Source organism: Anguilla anguilla, chromosome 4, assembly GCF_013347855.1.
Source record: "Anguilla anguilla isolate fAngAng1 chromosome 4, fAngAng1.pri, whole genome shotgun sequence".
NCBI classification, from domain to species: Eukaryota; Metazoa; Chordata; class Actinopteri; order Anguilliformes; family Anguillidae; genus Anguilla; species Anguilla anguilla.
The window spans coordinates 27,706,176-27,720,413 of NC_049204.1; the positions used below are offsets into that span (position 1 = coordinate 27,706,176).

Below are 14,238 nucleotides of genomic sequence, written 5' to 3' on the forward strand. Positions count from 1 at the left end.
GAAAGTTTGAGTAATGAACTTCAAACAAGGTGTTTCCCCCAAAATGGGTGGTCTACATCTCATTTTGGAACTAAACCTAAAAAAGAATCATAATAAAAACAGTAGGGTTCCAGCAGCTTTGCTGCTTGGTCCTCTAACAATAGCGTTCCAGCAGCTTTGCTGCTTGGACCCCTATGAATAATAAACAACACAAATCTAGTACATTAAACACAATAATGAGCTTATTTTGATTGGAGCACTTGGAACAACTGAAATGCTACACTATTTGAGGAAGGAAAATGAAACAACTACAAATCCAATACAAGGCTCTGGGTGGCAATGCAGGGTTTTCATTGTTATCTGCTCATATGAGTTGGTACTACTTTTCAAGGTTTATATTTTGTTATTAACATGTTTTAATATGGTTATTGTTGTAATAATAATAATTATGATTAAGTTATATTACATAGTGGTTATAATAATAATAATAATAATAATAATAAAATAAAAGTTTAATTGCTATCAGAATCATTACATGAGTAATATAGACCAACTCTTTATACAAAATTGTTGCAAGATTATGCCTTCTACTATCAGCCTTGTGTGGTTCATAATGTAGCCTACTCAAAAATTTCTACACGGGACATCGAGATTTATGAATGCCTTTACCATGCAGGGCTTGTAATTAGTCTACAACGTCACTGTGTGAGGCAGCGATGACCAAGTGCACAGTCACTGGACCAAGCCAAGTTACCACTTTGATTCCGTACATCGCCGGAGGAATGCAACGGTGCCAACCGTCGGGCAACTGAACAAAAGCGGGACTTCTGTTACTGTGCGCTGGAACAGGGAAAGCTGCATTGAAACGCATACAATCGCATTACGAAATGATTTTTTTTGACGGCTTGGCACTCAATAACTCGTTTATTTGAACAAAGTTCACCACTTTCTCGATTCCAGCATGCTCAGACGAGATAGTCTAGCAAGCAGACTTTAATCTTTGCTGCTGTCGTCGTCGGTAAAACTATTGGAGGGGAAAACTGAAGTATTATTTTTGATCACATATTTTAAAATGACATCTTCTGTGACTGAAGCAATTATTGAATCCTATGCATTGATGTTTTTCGTAATGTCAACATTCTTTATCTATTTCTGCGCCATGATTTGGGCATTTTGCAACCCAAAACTCAGTAGCGTGGATGAAGATTATCAAATGAAGGAATTAAACGAAAATCGTTCAAAAATGTGCGATGAGATTCCCTTGGATCAATTCAATATGATGCGCTCGGAAAATCTGCAAAACTCAAGTGACTGGAGGGCAAACATCACAGAAGAAGCCTGCTTGAAATACTTCGACAGCCTTATTAAACTACAACAGAAGGAATGAAATCTGGCTGTGGTGATCTGATCAATCACTCTTCTATTTGTGCAAAATATTAACACACGTTATTTGCATCTTATTTTCTGTCTAAAACTGTAGAAATTACTAAAACAAATTCTTCGACATCATACCCATGATTAGTAAACCGTAACCTAATTAACCTCAGTTTTAGAGTCAAACGCATTTTCATAAAATACCTATTACGCGGTCGTAACTGAGCTGCAAGCAACTTATTTGGAGTACTATAGTACATCATGTACTTTATAAAATGGATGTGCACTTTCAATGTCGTCGGTTGGTTGTGAACTTGTTCTTGTATTTATTTTAGTACGTAATAATATTAATCAAATCAAAGCAATTTTATTTGTATAGCGTTTTTTCCACGAAGACTCTTAGCAGAGTAGCAGAATTAGATAAAACAGTTCATCCATGTCATCAATGGCTACTATGGTTTCACCTCTATTCTGCGAGGAGCAACGAAATATGAGCTTTTTAATGTGCGGAGAGTTGCGTAATTTTAGGAGGAAAATGTCCCCACGACCTTCTCGGTTTCTCGGGAAATGTTATTTAAAGTCCTTGTATTGATAGTTTGTAACCTGGCCCCGTAAGAGTTTTATAATTGGTGTTCTTCGGGCCCATCATTGCTGGCTTATAAGCAACCCCCTGACAGATTCACTGTGGCCTTTTTGAAATTAATGTAATTTAGAATAACCCTTATCTCCTGTTATTCTTCTTAATATTTCAGGGCACAGGATCGCAACTAATTTGGCATTCAATATCCCCATAATGAAACTGACACCAAGTTTAGAAGCTCATCAATTTTTTATAAACTTGGCAAGAACTGTGAATTAAGTAGAGTCCCTAGGACATTAGTCACAATAATTCGTTTGATGATAGTCATTGAAGTACTGCCAAATCCAAGGAGTTAAGCTACTCTACAGCAAGTGGAATACAAATCATCCAATGGCTAAACATATAAGAAGCTTTTTAGGTTGTGAATATTTAACTCATGCACTGTAAGATCTGTGGAAAGCGTCCTTTTCTCATGCAAAACTGGAATTCTAAGATACATCCGGAAGCTCCTCATGTACATTGTGCCTGCATCAGAATGGAGAGTGCAGGGAACACAACCTGGAGAGATCCAAATCCCGGATACCTTACCGGGCCCATTCCAAAATGTGCTCATGATCAAACAGTAGCTTTAAATTTCAATAGAAATCTACAAGCGGTTGGGGCTACATGGGGCTGTCTTTCAAGCTTTTATGCTACGGTTCCCGAGTGTCAGAGATCAAGCTCAGAAACCAGCAAAGCAGCAGCCAGTGAACCCCGTTTTGATCACTTACGTTCTGAGGGCTGGGACAGCAGGATCCTGATTCAGGCACACTGGGAGAGGTCATTTCCAGGTCCCAGAGATTCACACAAGTCATTCTCTCAGCCAAATGAAGATAACTTGCCAAGCAGCACATTTTACGCGCCTGATCATCAGTTGAGCCAACGGATTTATTGTCATGAAGGTATGCATGCTGTTACTCTGAAAGGTAAATTCAAAACACTCAACACACAGGGTCTCTTGTTGTACATTAGGGAACTGTTAGTATGCTTTTAAACAAATTGTCTGAAGTATTTTAAGACTTAAAGAAGTGGATGTGTATTGCACTGACACTGTGGGTCCTGTATGCTCCCCAATGCAGTTGTTATTTGAGCCTTGTTGGTGCACTGTCTTTGTTTCCCAACAATGCCACAGCTCCCCCCCACCCCCATGCCTGCCATGGTATCATGGTACAACACAGGTGGCTGCTTGCTGCCCACCTGTCACCTCTGGGTTACTGACGACATAGGTACTTGGGGACCTTTCAGTTTAGGTTTTCAGACACTTTGAAGTTTAGTCTTCTTGCTGGGCACGTCTTCATGTCTATGGACTGCTTTTTGACCTTGACCATTAAATGCGGTTTTCTTATTTCTTTCAGTATCTCCATACTGCACAAGTCAGATGCAAAACCATAACAAGTGTGAAAATACGGAATGCTCTGGTAAATTAATATGCTCTGCTGTGCTATTGTGTTGTACAGACTAGCTGTGTCTATCTCACATACAGCAACAAAAATGGTTTCTTTAATTTTCATTTACTGTTACTCTGACTGGAGGACTCTTATCTCTCAGAAATGCATCCCATAGCTTTTCATAATCATATACATGTACAGGTCATACAGGACAGTTGGGTATAATGAATACAATGAATAAAAATATCATGAATAAAGTTTTGTTATTTTCCACTCAGGCTTGCATCATTGCCAAGTGAATGAGCGTCCTACTTTTGGCAAGGTAAGTAGCCACATTTTCTATTGATAAAATGCTGGCAGCTGCCTGTTTTGCTTGGCTTAAAGTATTGTTAGTAATGCTTTAAGCTAAGAGGTGGAGTTCGTGAATATAGGTCAGAAACCTGTTAGTTGGAGTCTCTTCAGGCGGATTTTATGTTAGCGCTCTCTGCAAATCACGAGGCACTGAGGCCTCTGTGGGAAGGCATGTTTGAGTTAGCTCAGGCGCTTGAGTACAGTGTTGACACATCGGTCAAACAAATGTGTCAAATCCTCAAGTAAATATTTTTCACCTCAACTTAAAAATTCAGAGCCAAACTGCATTTACACACAGATAGTTCTTTCATCAATTTGTTGTGTGGTTGAAAAAAAATGAATGTTAGCGAATATACTCATGTATATAGGAAAACACCTGTATGGTCATCTTCTGTATAGAAGGAATTTCCACCGTATTTTAAAAGGCAATTGTTTTTCTCAGATACAGAAGGCCTCAGCTGGATATAGCACACCCCTACCCACAATCCCAGGTAGCCATCTTGTCAAGACAAATGTTACCCAGAATGCATCATCACACTCTCTCAGGAGACCTCAGTCTTCCCTGACGAATGTGTTGCCTACTGGATCAAGCTGTGAGAACTCAGTAGAGGCGGGACACATAGCCCTGGCTACCCTAGTGAGGTTGCGGGCACTGCTGGCACAGTGCTGCCACTCTCTGAACTCCCTGTTTGAAGTTCACCAGGACGTCATCTGCTGCCGCCACTACTATGCCTCCGCTGTGGTATGCTGGCTCTTCTGTATTGTCATCACCACCGTGGTGCTTATTGCTGCTACTGCGTTTAGGTCACCCCACAATGGAGACTGAAAAGCGGTGTCCAATGGAATAACTGTTGTGTTTGTGTTTCACTTTACCTTGTTGAGGTTTACATTGTTGGATTATTATGTGTTTGTTAATGTATTCTTTCACTACTTAAAAGGGGATGCATAATCAATGTATACGTCAGCTTTTGTTAATCAAGTTAATCACAAGGAAATTCAGTTTTCATGTCACAAATGAGCAGAGATACTATCAATCTGCTTGCATTGCAAATTTCTCATAGCCAGGAAATAATGAGGGGTCTTAACCTTTCATTTAGCTGACATTGGTCTTGTAACAGGATCGGTTTAATTATTTGCTATAAGTACGTGTAGAGTCTCAAAACTTTTAAGAATGCAATGGTCCTCTGTAATATACTAGTCAATTTTTAAATTGAAGTGTTCTGTGGTTGTGTGTAAAGAAGAGAAATTCAAATGGGCCATATGACTACTTAATTAATGTCATATTGCATTCTGTGGACGCAAATCTCTTTCATCTTTGACTTTACTTTTTATGTTGCTTTCAAGCTCCAGTTATTTCTCACAATGGGCTTCTGCCATGTCTTTGACAATATCCATCTGAAGCACAAACAAAAAGGAAGTCAAGTGTGAAAAGATATTTGAAAAAAGCAATGTTGATGGCAGCTGGGGTCTGAATAATGGACATGTCAAAAAGAGTCACATCCGAGAATGAAAAATAAAAATAGATCAAGCATGTGTGGCTCTTCTTCACCACAGAAAACATCACTTTTAAACATTGCACCTCATTTAAATGTGACTGAAAGACTGGATCAGTCTACTCCCCTGTGCCTCTTAGGTCTTTTATATTGTATTTGAATGAGCTCCTGAGGGTGTAACAAAGCATCACATTGTAGAGGTTACTCATGTGGCTAGTTTTGCCAGAACATTCTGGTAACCTGAATGGGCACTAAGCTCCATGACATGACCTGCCTAATGTAGTGGCTGTTCAGAGCCAAGCTTGCAAGGTCCAGATTGCACTTAGAGGAGAGTGTAGCAACTGGAGGTTGTCCAGGTGGCCAAATGGCCTATCCTTGCTTTGTGGTGTCCAGATCAGCTGGGATTCATTGGTCTAGCCTCCCTGACCTGAATCAGATAACAACAACAGTCAGGCACAATGTGTGGTCTTCATACTGTATCAGAATTATTGGCATTATCGTGGCTATTGGTTTTACCATTGGCACATATCTGTCAAAGCTAGCCTGCCCTGTCTGAATTTTCAAAAAACATATTTATCAAATGATTCACCACAGTTTGAGAATGGAATTTCAGGTATTTTACTTTATGTTGTCTTTCGGCAGTATCCATCTACCAATACAAAACATACATAACTTTTTATTTTGAAATAAACACATATTCAATAAAATATATGAATATAACCATAAAATGAAACAATTACTGATACAACAGTTGAATTTCTCTTGTACATGAAACATTAATAACCACTATACAATATTTATTACTTTACAAAATAATGTAATCAATTGGTAAAAATAATTGACAGACAAGGTATGAAATAAAGCACATATTCCTATTTTAAAAACTGTCCACAATATGAATGACTCCCTTTTTAAAACTGAATTAACCTCTCCTCATACTTTGTTATTGGCACATCTAAATTGGCTCTAAATGTGCCAAACCACAATGAATTTTTTTTACTATATTTATGTACAACCCATTCTACCCAATACCAAACATTAGGCAATAGCTAATTTTGCTGTTAACTCTCAGAAAATCATTTGAAAAACTGTAATGCATCCAAAGACAAAACATTATTGAAATGCCAGATGAAAAGCTGTTTTGTTGTCTTATAAAACCATAACTGAAATGCCCAAATGAAAAGAAATATATTTCAGTTTAAATACTAAACTGTATACACAATGGATGGTTTAATGTATCTCTTTTTTTTGTTCCAGTGGAATCTGAAAAAGGCTAGGTCAAAGGTCAAGTGGCCTGAGTGTAAAAACAAATCTGAAACTGTTTTTTTCCTTTTGGGCGTGATTATCAGAAGCTATATCTAGGCATGGTGGGAGTGGATAATAATCATAGTTGTGCAATCTAGGTGAAGTGAGTTTGTTGGTCTTTAAAAGCCTCTGGGATTCCATCATGGTAAATGGTTAAGACAATTTTCTGTGAAAACCAAGCATACCCACGAAGGCACTGCAACACTGTAACATATAATGATACCTGTTACAATCTGACCTAAAAGTATTATGAATAAAACTTGGCAGGCCCTCCATCAGGGAAAAAAAGTTTACTTTAATCACATTCTGTACTTGGATTTTGTAAATCAAATTTTCCCTTAAGGCCACTTCTGCAACAATACTTTGACTGTAAGAAACATTAATACCTTTTCTTATGTTTTCAGAAATACGCAAATACACAAATCTTAGAATGTATCCTCGGATAAACCTCACCACGCACAATTATGTAACATACTGAGACATATGAGCTCTGATGGAATTTCATGTACAATGTCTAGGTTTACATGATTGTCATATACTATACAATACATTTCACATTCTGTTGACATCTATAAACTTACAATACACTCTCTACCTAACACATACTGTAATGCATCTCTAACAATCAGTATTTGTTACTTTGTTGTTCTTAAGCAGCATACCTTTCCATTGAGAAATAACTGCCATTTATGTTTTTATGATCTGCATACTAGTCCACTTAATGGTATTTGCATTGGTAATTATAATCATAATTTACAATTCTGCATATAGAAAGTTGTGAACACGTTCAAAAAACTAGGGAGCAAATTCACCAGCTGTGGTCATATATGACAACCCTGTATGAATGTTTTAAATGGAAATGGGGGCAATATGTTACATTTAAAAAATAGTAAAGAAAATAAAATAAAATAAAAAAAGAAATCACTGGAGATTACTGTCCTTAACCACCAACACTGGCTTATAATGCTATGCAAAGATGATCATCCTCTTGCTCTCTCATCTGAATTATTATGCCAAAATAAAGAATAAGTCCATTCCAGGTCTGGACATACTGTATGGTACTGATTGGCCCTTTATTGCAAAGGTCTACATGCTTCAAATTTGTCCATTATACCTGTATTGTGAAACTACACAAAGCCACCTGCAAGACCCTGTCAGTGTTTGACTTGAGATTTAAACTGAGTACACTGAAAACTGAAACAAAACAATTAAGCTTTAAGTACAAATAAAGTAAAGCACAATATTAGAACAAAGTTAACAAATGACATCTATTATACCTAGCTACTTGAAGTGCTAAAAGATTTATTTTCATTTCTGTCCAAAACAGCATCATTTGAAATGAAAGAAAAAATGCCATTTTATGGCATTTCAGTATTTTTGTCAATTCATTCTTTTAATAATACAAAACATTCAAAACAATAAGTCAGTATTATATAGCTGTGCAATGCTACTGTTGCTGCATCATCATTAAAATGTCATACCTGTATTTAATGGACTGACAGCAAAACAAGACCATAATGAATCTTAACTAATTTTCTGCCATAACTATAATACACATTTCCCTCTCAAAATGTCCCTCATCCTGTCTGCATTTATGTGATTCCCCATTTATTACAGTGATCTTTTGGTAAACAAATAACAAGACTGGGCACAACCTCGAGCATTTCAAATATACAAGCGACATAAATGAAACTTCAAGCTGATCTTTAAGTGGACTACAAAGCAAAAAAGGCAAATCAAACAAAAAATTCAAAAACAATTAAAATAAATGCTAATTATATGAGAACCCAATACTATCCAAATACACGCTAATAATCACTAATGTCATTCAAAATCAAAAATTCTCTCGAAGGTTTGTCATAAATATGAAAATTACCTAACAAGAAATGAAATATTGATATTGGTGTCGTAGGAATACTGATATGAATTATCATGTAACTGCATTCGCTTGACATGACTTATATTTGACTCATATTCCATGCATAATTTTACATTCAAGTAAATGCTGTTTTCTCTGAGGTCTGCTCTTTGGTTTTTTTTTTGATGTAGATGTAAATACTAAATAGCAGGAGAATCAGGTATTTAAAAAACGCAACAACATTTCCCTTTAACGTTTCCTCTTTGGTTTACCGACACCCCTGGTAAATTAGTTTGACTTGCCTTTTTAATGGCACGAACAGCAACAACAACAACATTTTTACACAGCAGTAACTACTCTCATATGTGAAATGGGGAATGTTTCGACTTTAGCTATCACTCCCCACCCTGTGAATGCACTGCGCTTGTGTGTATGCTGTTAATGTATGAGCGGTGTTTATTAAGTGACAGCCTGGCTGAGGCTGCCTGGAGTCCTGTGGGCACACAGAGTCTCTGAGCATGCCAGCACTGACGCTAAGGCGGGCACTCCAGGAGGGAATGGTAGATCTCCTGAAAGGACGGCCTCTCCTTTGCGTTCCTGCGCCAGCAGCTCAACATGAGCTTGTAGATTGAGTCAGGGCACATGTCTGGCTGGGGCAGGTAGATCTGGCAGGACACGAGACAAATATATGCAAGTGCTGTGAAACCATTGCATCATACCTAAAAACGATCAACGGTGACATCACCATTGTAATAACTGTTATCTACTGTCAGATATGTAATTCACCATTTGGTCGTTTTCAGCCATAGGAAGCTTCAACCCCTCACCTGCCGTTTCTGGTCCCTGAAGAATTCGCCGGTGTTCTCGATGACCTGCTCGTCAGAAAGCTGGGAGTAGGGCTGCTCTTTGCAGAATGTCAGCGTTTCCCACAGGGTCACGCCAAAGGCCCATACATCGCTGGCGGTGGTGAACTTTCCCTGGGGGACAGAGGGACAGACATTGCTATCATCCCATTTGTTCAGGCTACATTTTACCCCAAGCTTGCCAGCCTGGCACTGGTTTCCTTTAACACGTGGCCCATGAGTGCAGAATTTATCAGGGTTCACTTTCCTGCTGCTGTTTCTTTCTAAAGTACAAATGTGTCCTTACCAGCAGGATGCTCTCCCAGGACATCCAGCGGATGGGCAGTACTGCCCGGCCTTGGATACGATAGTAATCCCCGCTGTACAGGTTACGGCTCATGCCGAAGTCAGCAATTTTGATGGTATAGTTCTTGCCTACCAGGCAGTTGCGTGTGGCCAGGTCTCGATGCACAAAGTTGAGCGAGGACAGGTACTTCATTCCAGAGGCAATCTGAGTGGCCATATACTTCAGATTGCTATAGCTGATGTTACAACAAAGAGTACAGAGCTTTAGTGTGGGACAATACCCAGTAAACAAGTGATTACACACCAGGTCAACTCAGACCACAAAATTAGTCAAATTCCTGGCCCAGGCACTAATCGAAAATTAGAAATCCATATCCTGCAGCACCTTTTTCAATAGAAATATTCTCTTCCTGACAAGACAATCCTGTCTGCTGTCTGGATTAATATATCTGTGCCAGATGTAAAAACTCAAGTGAATGCATTACCCTAAAATGAAATTTTTCTCCCCTGTATTCAGCTGATAATGGCCCTTGCAAAAAGTCTTAACCAGTGTTTTAGTCTTGTAATGTGTAAAAATCTTAAATCTTGCAGTCTTAAAATCTTTTTTCCCTCAAGTAGAAAACATCTTGTTTTAAGTTACTCTTTGCTTGACAAGTGAAGTTGTCTTACAACATTGGCATAAAGCAATAAAAATAATTTTAAGTCGAAATATAAGAATAAAGTACTTGTTAACATGGATTATTTCTTGGTTACTGCAGAGGAGCAGAGGCAGAACACAGATGGGAGCTCTGCTGAGGACAGGCATGCTGTGTTACCTGACAGTGGGTGCGTTATTGAACAGGGCCATCAGGTCCTCAGGCTCATGGCGGGACAAGAATTGGTTGAGGTCCCCGTTCTCCATGTACTCTGTGATCATGCAGAGAGGGTCACTGCCGATGCACACCGCCAGGAGGCGTATGATGTTGGGATCTTTTAGCCGTGACATTATCTTTATTTCTTTAAGGAAATCATTCCTGCAAACAGGGAAGAGGAGAGGCTCAATCAGCACAATTTTATGGATACAAAGAAATATACAGTGCTGTGAAAAATGATTTGCCTCCTTGCTGATTTCCTCTATTATTGCATATTTGTCACATTGACAGATCTTCAGAGAAAATGTATAGTGGGCATATTGGTGATATGGGTGTTTGATTATATTTGTAATTAAATAAATGAAATAATAATTAAAAATGTGTTTTGTGTTTACTTAGTTTCCCTTTGTCCAATATATTTTGTATAAAGATCTGAAACCATTCAGTGTGACAAATATGCAATAATAGTGCAAATACTTTTTATGGCACTGTACATACATCCACATAATGAGCAGAATGGCATTCAGGTCCTAGTGGTAATGCCTACAAGAATGAACACCTTACTGTTCTGTAGATTATTTGGCTATGTGCGATCAAAACTTAAAGGAACACCAGCAAAAAAAATAAAAAATAAAATAAAAGATTAAACCCTTAGTAATAAATATCTGCACCAGAATGGATGTAAAGAGCACATAGAACTTGTACCAGGCGCGCCAATATGGTCGGTCACCTTGCGTTCTTGTTGGCGTCTGCTCTCAGCATCTTCACAGCCACAAGTATGGGCTGACTGTCACTGATTTCAAAAGAGAAATCATCATCGTCCATGAAGTCCTGCATCCCCTCCGCTTCACACAGATGCACCTGAACGACCCCAAAAACACAGAACAGAGAATCAAGATTATGTAATTTATGCCAAGATTCATTTTGCTTGCATCTGGCCCTGCTGGGCTTGGTGATGCCTTGATTACTGACCTCTCCAAATTGTCCCTCTCCCAGCTTTTCTTTGAAGGTCAGCAGCTTCCGGGGGAATTCCTCCACCGCCACGTCTTTACCGGACAACAGGTCCATGGTGATGGCCGGCACAGCGTAGGTGTTGCTCCCCGTCACCCCCTGCAGGTTGACAATGTCTGCCTCCGCATAGTGAGGGACGCCTTCCTGGGCACTGGCCTGGGATGACTTTGATGCTGCACTGGTCCCTGCAGCAAAAAAGGAGTGCACATGTTCACACTAGCACACACAAGCACACACACACACACACACACTTACAGTTACAATGATATCGCTCTGCATTCACTCTCCACAAAGAAAACTGCCTTTGACAGCCTGATGCCTCATTAGAGGCACAAACACAAAGCTGTCTGGTGCAGCTATGAGGGACGGTGGACGGGGCTCACCAGCCTCCTCCGTGGACTGTGAGAACTCGGGCAGTTTGCGGATGAGGCGCGAGGGCTCCTGGTAGTCAGGTCCGAGGGGGAAGATCCGCTCATAGGTGGAGTTGGACTCCTGTTCGCTGGATGATGAGGATGAGTTGTTGTTGTTATAGGTGAAGGTCTCGCTCTGTATTGACAGACTAGCAGTTAGTTCATCGTCCAGCATCCGCCGAGAGGCCTAGAACAAAGGATCCTGAATGAAAAAAAAAACATGACCAGCCCTGACCCCATACTACATCAGGGACCGTGACATGGTCAACGGATGCACACAATCACACACAGCTACTTCTTTATCGATGAAATCTCTTTTTATCACTTCACTAAAGCACACATTTACATGATAACTGTGTCAGTTACAATTGAAAATGAAACAAATCATGGTAAAGTAAGGTAAGCCATACACATTACTTTAGCTACAATATCAAGATCACTAAACATCCGCTGCACCACATTCTCACTGTTTGTGTCAAATGCTCCTTCACCTTTTCCAGCATCTTCTGCCAGACTTGTCGCCACAGTATGATGACAATAATGGCCACTAAAATGAAGATGATGGCTACCAAGCACCCGATCAGGATCCGTGTGTTGCTGTCATCTATCTTGTGTGTGGGGTCATCACCTGCAAAAGGAGGGCAACAGTCACCTTAAATGGGCCGTGAATGGTCTCACACTGTAGACCACGGGTGTCATAGTCCAGTCCAGGAGGCCCACATTATCTGCAGGTGTTTGTGGTTTCATTTCAATTAGCAGCCAATTATTGCCTCGAGAACAAGGTGCATGAACTCTTTTGGCCAATCAATGACTTAAATGAATCACAGGTGTGGAAACACACTGACAGCCAGCAGATACTGGCACTGGGGAGCCTCTGTGTATGGTTTTTGTTCCATCCACAGTTGCAACCATTGAATTTTAACAAGCTGTTCATTTTTCTTAATTAGGTGCTTTGGGATTATTTACCCTCTCAAGCCACATTATGTCAGAAATAGCTATGCATGCCACAAAGAATGAATGTTCCATGTTCCATATTGTGCTCATTGAGCTATTTTGCCAACAACTGCATAAAAATAGTTAACAGATTTTTTAACTAACAGGGCCGAGGGAAATAAATAGGTTTAAAATTCTTGGATTGCAATTATGGTTGGAATGAAGAGCAGCATACATAGGGGACCCCAAGGACCAAGGTTTACAACCACTGCTCTCGACACCCTTTTCGGATAAGACTGGGCACCCCTGCTTTATTCAGACAGGCAGACAGAGATAGAGAAGGAGTCATAACTGACAAGTGCTATGGCAGGGGATCAAACCTCCACCCACAGGATCATGTCATGCGTAGCCAATAATTGTATAACATTTCCCTTTTGACCATGACCCATACAAAGCCATACAGTTTGTATCAGATGCTATTACTGGTCTCCTGAAGTTTCATTCGAAGATCCATAGAAAAGGGGTAACACTGACCTGGCTGCGTGCTCGTGGGTGGGCCAGTCTTAGGTGGGGCCAGGGTGGTGTTGTATACGGCTGTATCTGAGAGATAGACAGCAGAACAGAGAGAAAAACAAACCTCATCAATGAGCAGGCTCTGCAACACAAACTCATTACATTTATTTGGCAAACGCTTTTATTCAAAGTGACGTACAAAAGTACATACCAAAGGTCATTGGTATGCAAATGGTAAATGGACTGCATTTATATAGCACTTTTATCCAAAGCGCTTTACAATTGATATGTCACATTCACCAGAGCAATTAGGGGTTAGGTGTCTTGCTCAGGGACACTTCGACATACCCAGGGCGGGGGATCAAACCGGCAACCCTCCGACTGCCAGACAACCGGTCTTACCTCCTGAGCTATGTTGCCCCTATGCACTTTTTTAGGCATGCAAATGGATACAGAAACCAATGATAGTGGATCAATATGTGGAATATCTCAGGGAATCTTGAAGATTTATTACTTATGTTTAATATCCATCATTCTGTGCACAATTCAAAATGATGTATTCAAACCTTTTACCGTGCTATTCACTTCAATAAGAGTTAGACCCTATAAGTGAGTGTCTAGCCAGAGATCATGTCCTGCTCTACCTGACTGGAAGGTGATCTCACTGAACATCATCCACACATCAGCGAAGTAGTACTGGCATTTGATGGCGCTGGCCATGTGGTTATGGAGGGAGACCGTGACAAAGCGGGCGCTGGGGTTGACATCATCCATGACGGGGCTGAAGGACAGGGGCGTGGGCTCCCAGTCTGAATCTGAGCGAAAGTAGCACACCACTTGCCGGAACGTCTTCACCCTCTTTGTGAACATGTTGTTGCAGTGCACCTGTACAGAGATGTAGCAGTGTTCAAAACTAGCTGTTTATCACCCACAATTTTGGAGCCTTGTCCAGTTGATCCATCAAGCAAATAGTAAATGACAGTGAATAATAAGACATTACACATT

The 14,238-nt window shown here is 40.0% G+C and overlaps 2 protein-coding genes across 6 annotated transcripts in view; one reads left to right on the top strand and one right to left on the bottom strand.

The window, feature by feature from the left end:
- Window positions 1–735: 735 nt before the first annotated feature.
- LOC118224838 lies at window positions 736–5,242 on the top strand. Of its 4 annotated transcripts, XM_035412623.1 has the most exons (5): window positions 736–1,378; window positions 2,106–2,874; window positions 3,328–3,390; window positions 3,639–3,682; window positions 4,154–5,242. In XM_035412623.1, the coding sequence occupies exons 2-5, from the start codon at window positions 2,370–2,372 to the stop codon at window positions 4,535–4,537; spliced, it is 996 nt and encodes a 331-aa protein (XP_035268514.1). In that variant the 5' UTR covers window positions 736–1,378; window positions 2,106–2,369; the 3' UTR covers window positions 4,538–5,242. The 4 variants fall into 4 exon arrangements, with proteins under 4 accessions (XP_035268514.1, XP_035268513.1, XP_035268515.1 ...); XM_035412622.1 differs by having other exon boundaries at window positions 736–2,874; XM_035412625.1 differs by lacking the exons at window positions 736–1,378; window positions 2,106–2,874 and adding an exon at window positions 3,046–3,198.
- Window positions 5,243–5,806: 564 nt separating this feature from the next.
- The window catches only part of LOC118224698 (discoidin domain-containing receptor 2-like), a 38,396-nt gene continuing 29,964 nt past the window's right edge, over window positions 5,807–14,238 (bottom strand). Inside the window, exons 8-17 of one of the 2 annotated variants that reach the window (XM_035412318.1) lie at window positions 13,878–14,118; window positions 13,255–13,320; window positions 12,279–12,415; window positions 11,761–11,923; window positions 11,339–11,562; window positions 11,097–11,227; window positions 10,331–10,528; window positions 9,517–9,751; window positions 9,195–9,344; window positions 5,807–9,032 (exon numbers count right to left, since the gene is read on the bottom strand). In XM_035412318.1, the coding sequence (XP_035268209.1) occupies window positions 8,901–9,032; window positions 9,195–9,344; window positions 9,517–9,751; window positions 10,331–10,528; window positions 11,097–11,227; window positions 11,339–11,562; window positions 11,761–11,923; window positions 12,279–12,415; window positions 13,255–13,320; window positions 13,878–14,118 (1,677 nt within the window). In that variant the 3' untranslated portion in view covers window positions 5,807–8,900. Of the gene's footprint in view, window positions 9,033–9,194; window positions 9,345–9,516; window positions 9,752–10,330; window positions 10,529–11,096; window positions 11,228–11,338; window positions 11,563–11,760; window positions 11,975–12,278; window positions 12,416–13,254; window positions 13,321–13,877; window positions 14,119–14,238 lie in introns of both variants that reach the window. The other variant, XM_035412317.1, reaches the window with a different exon arrangement.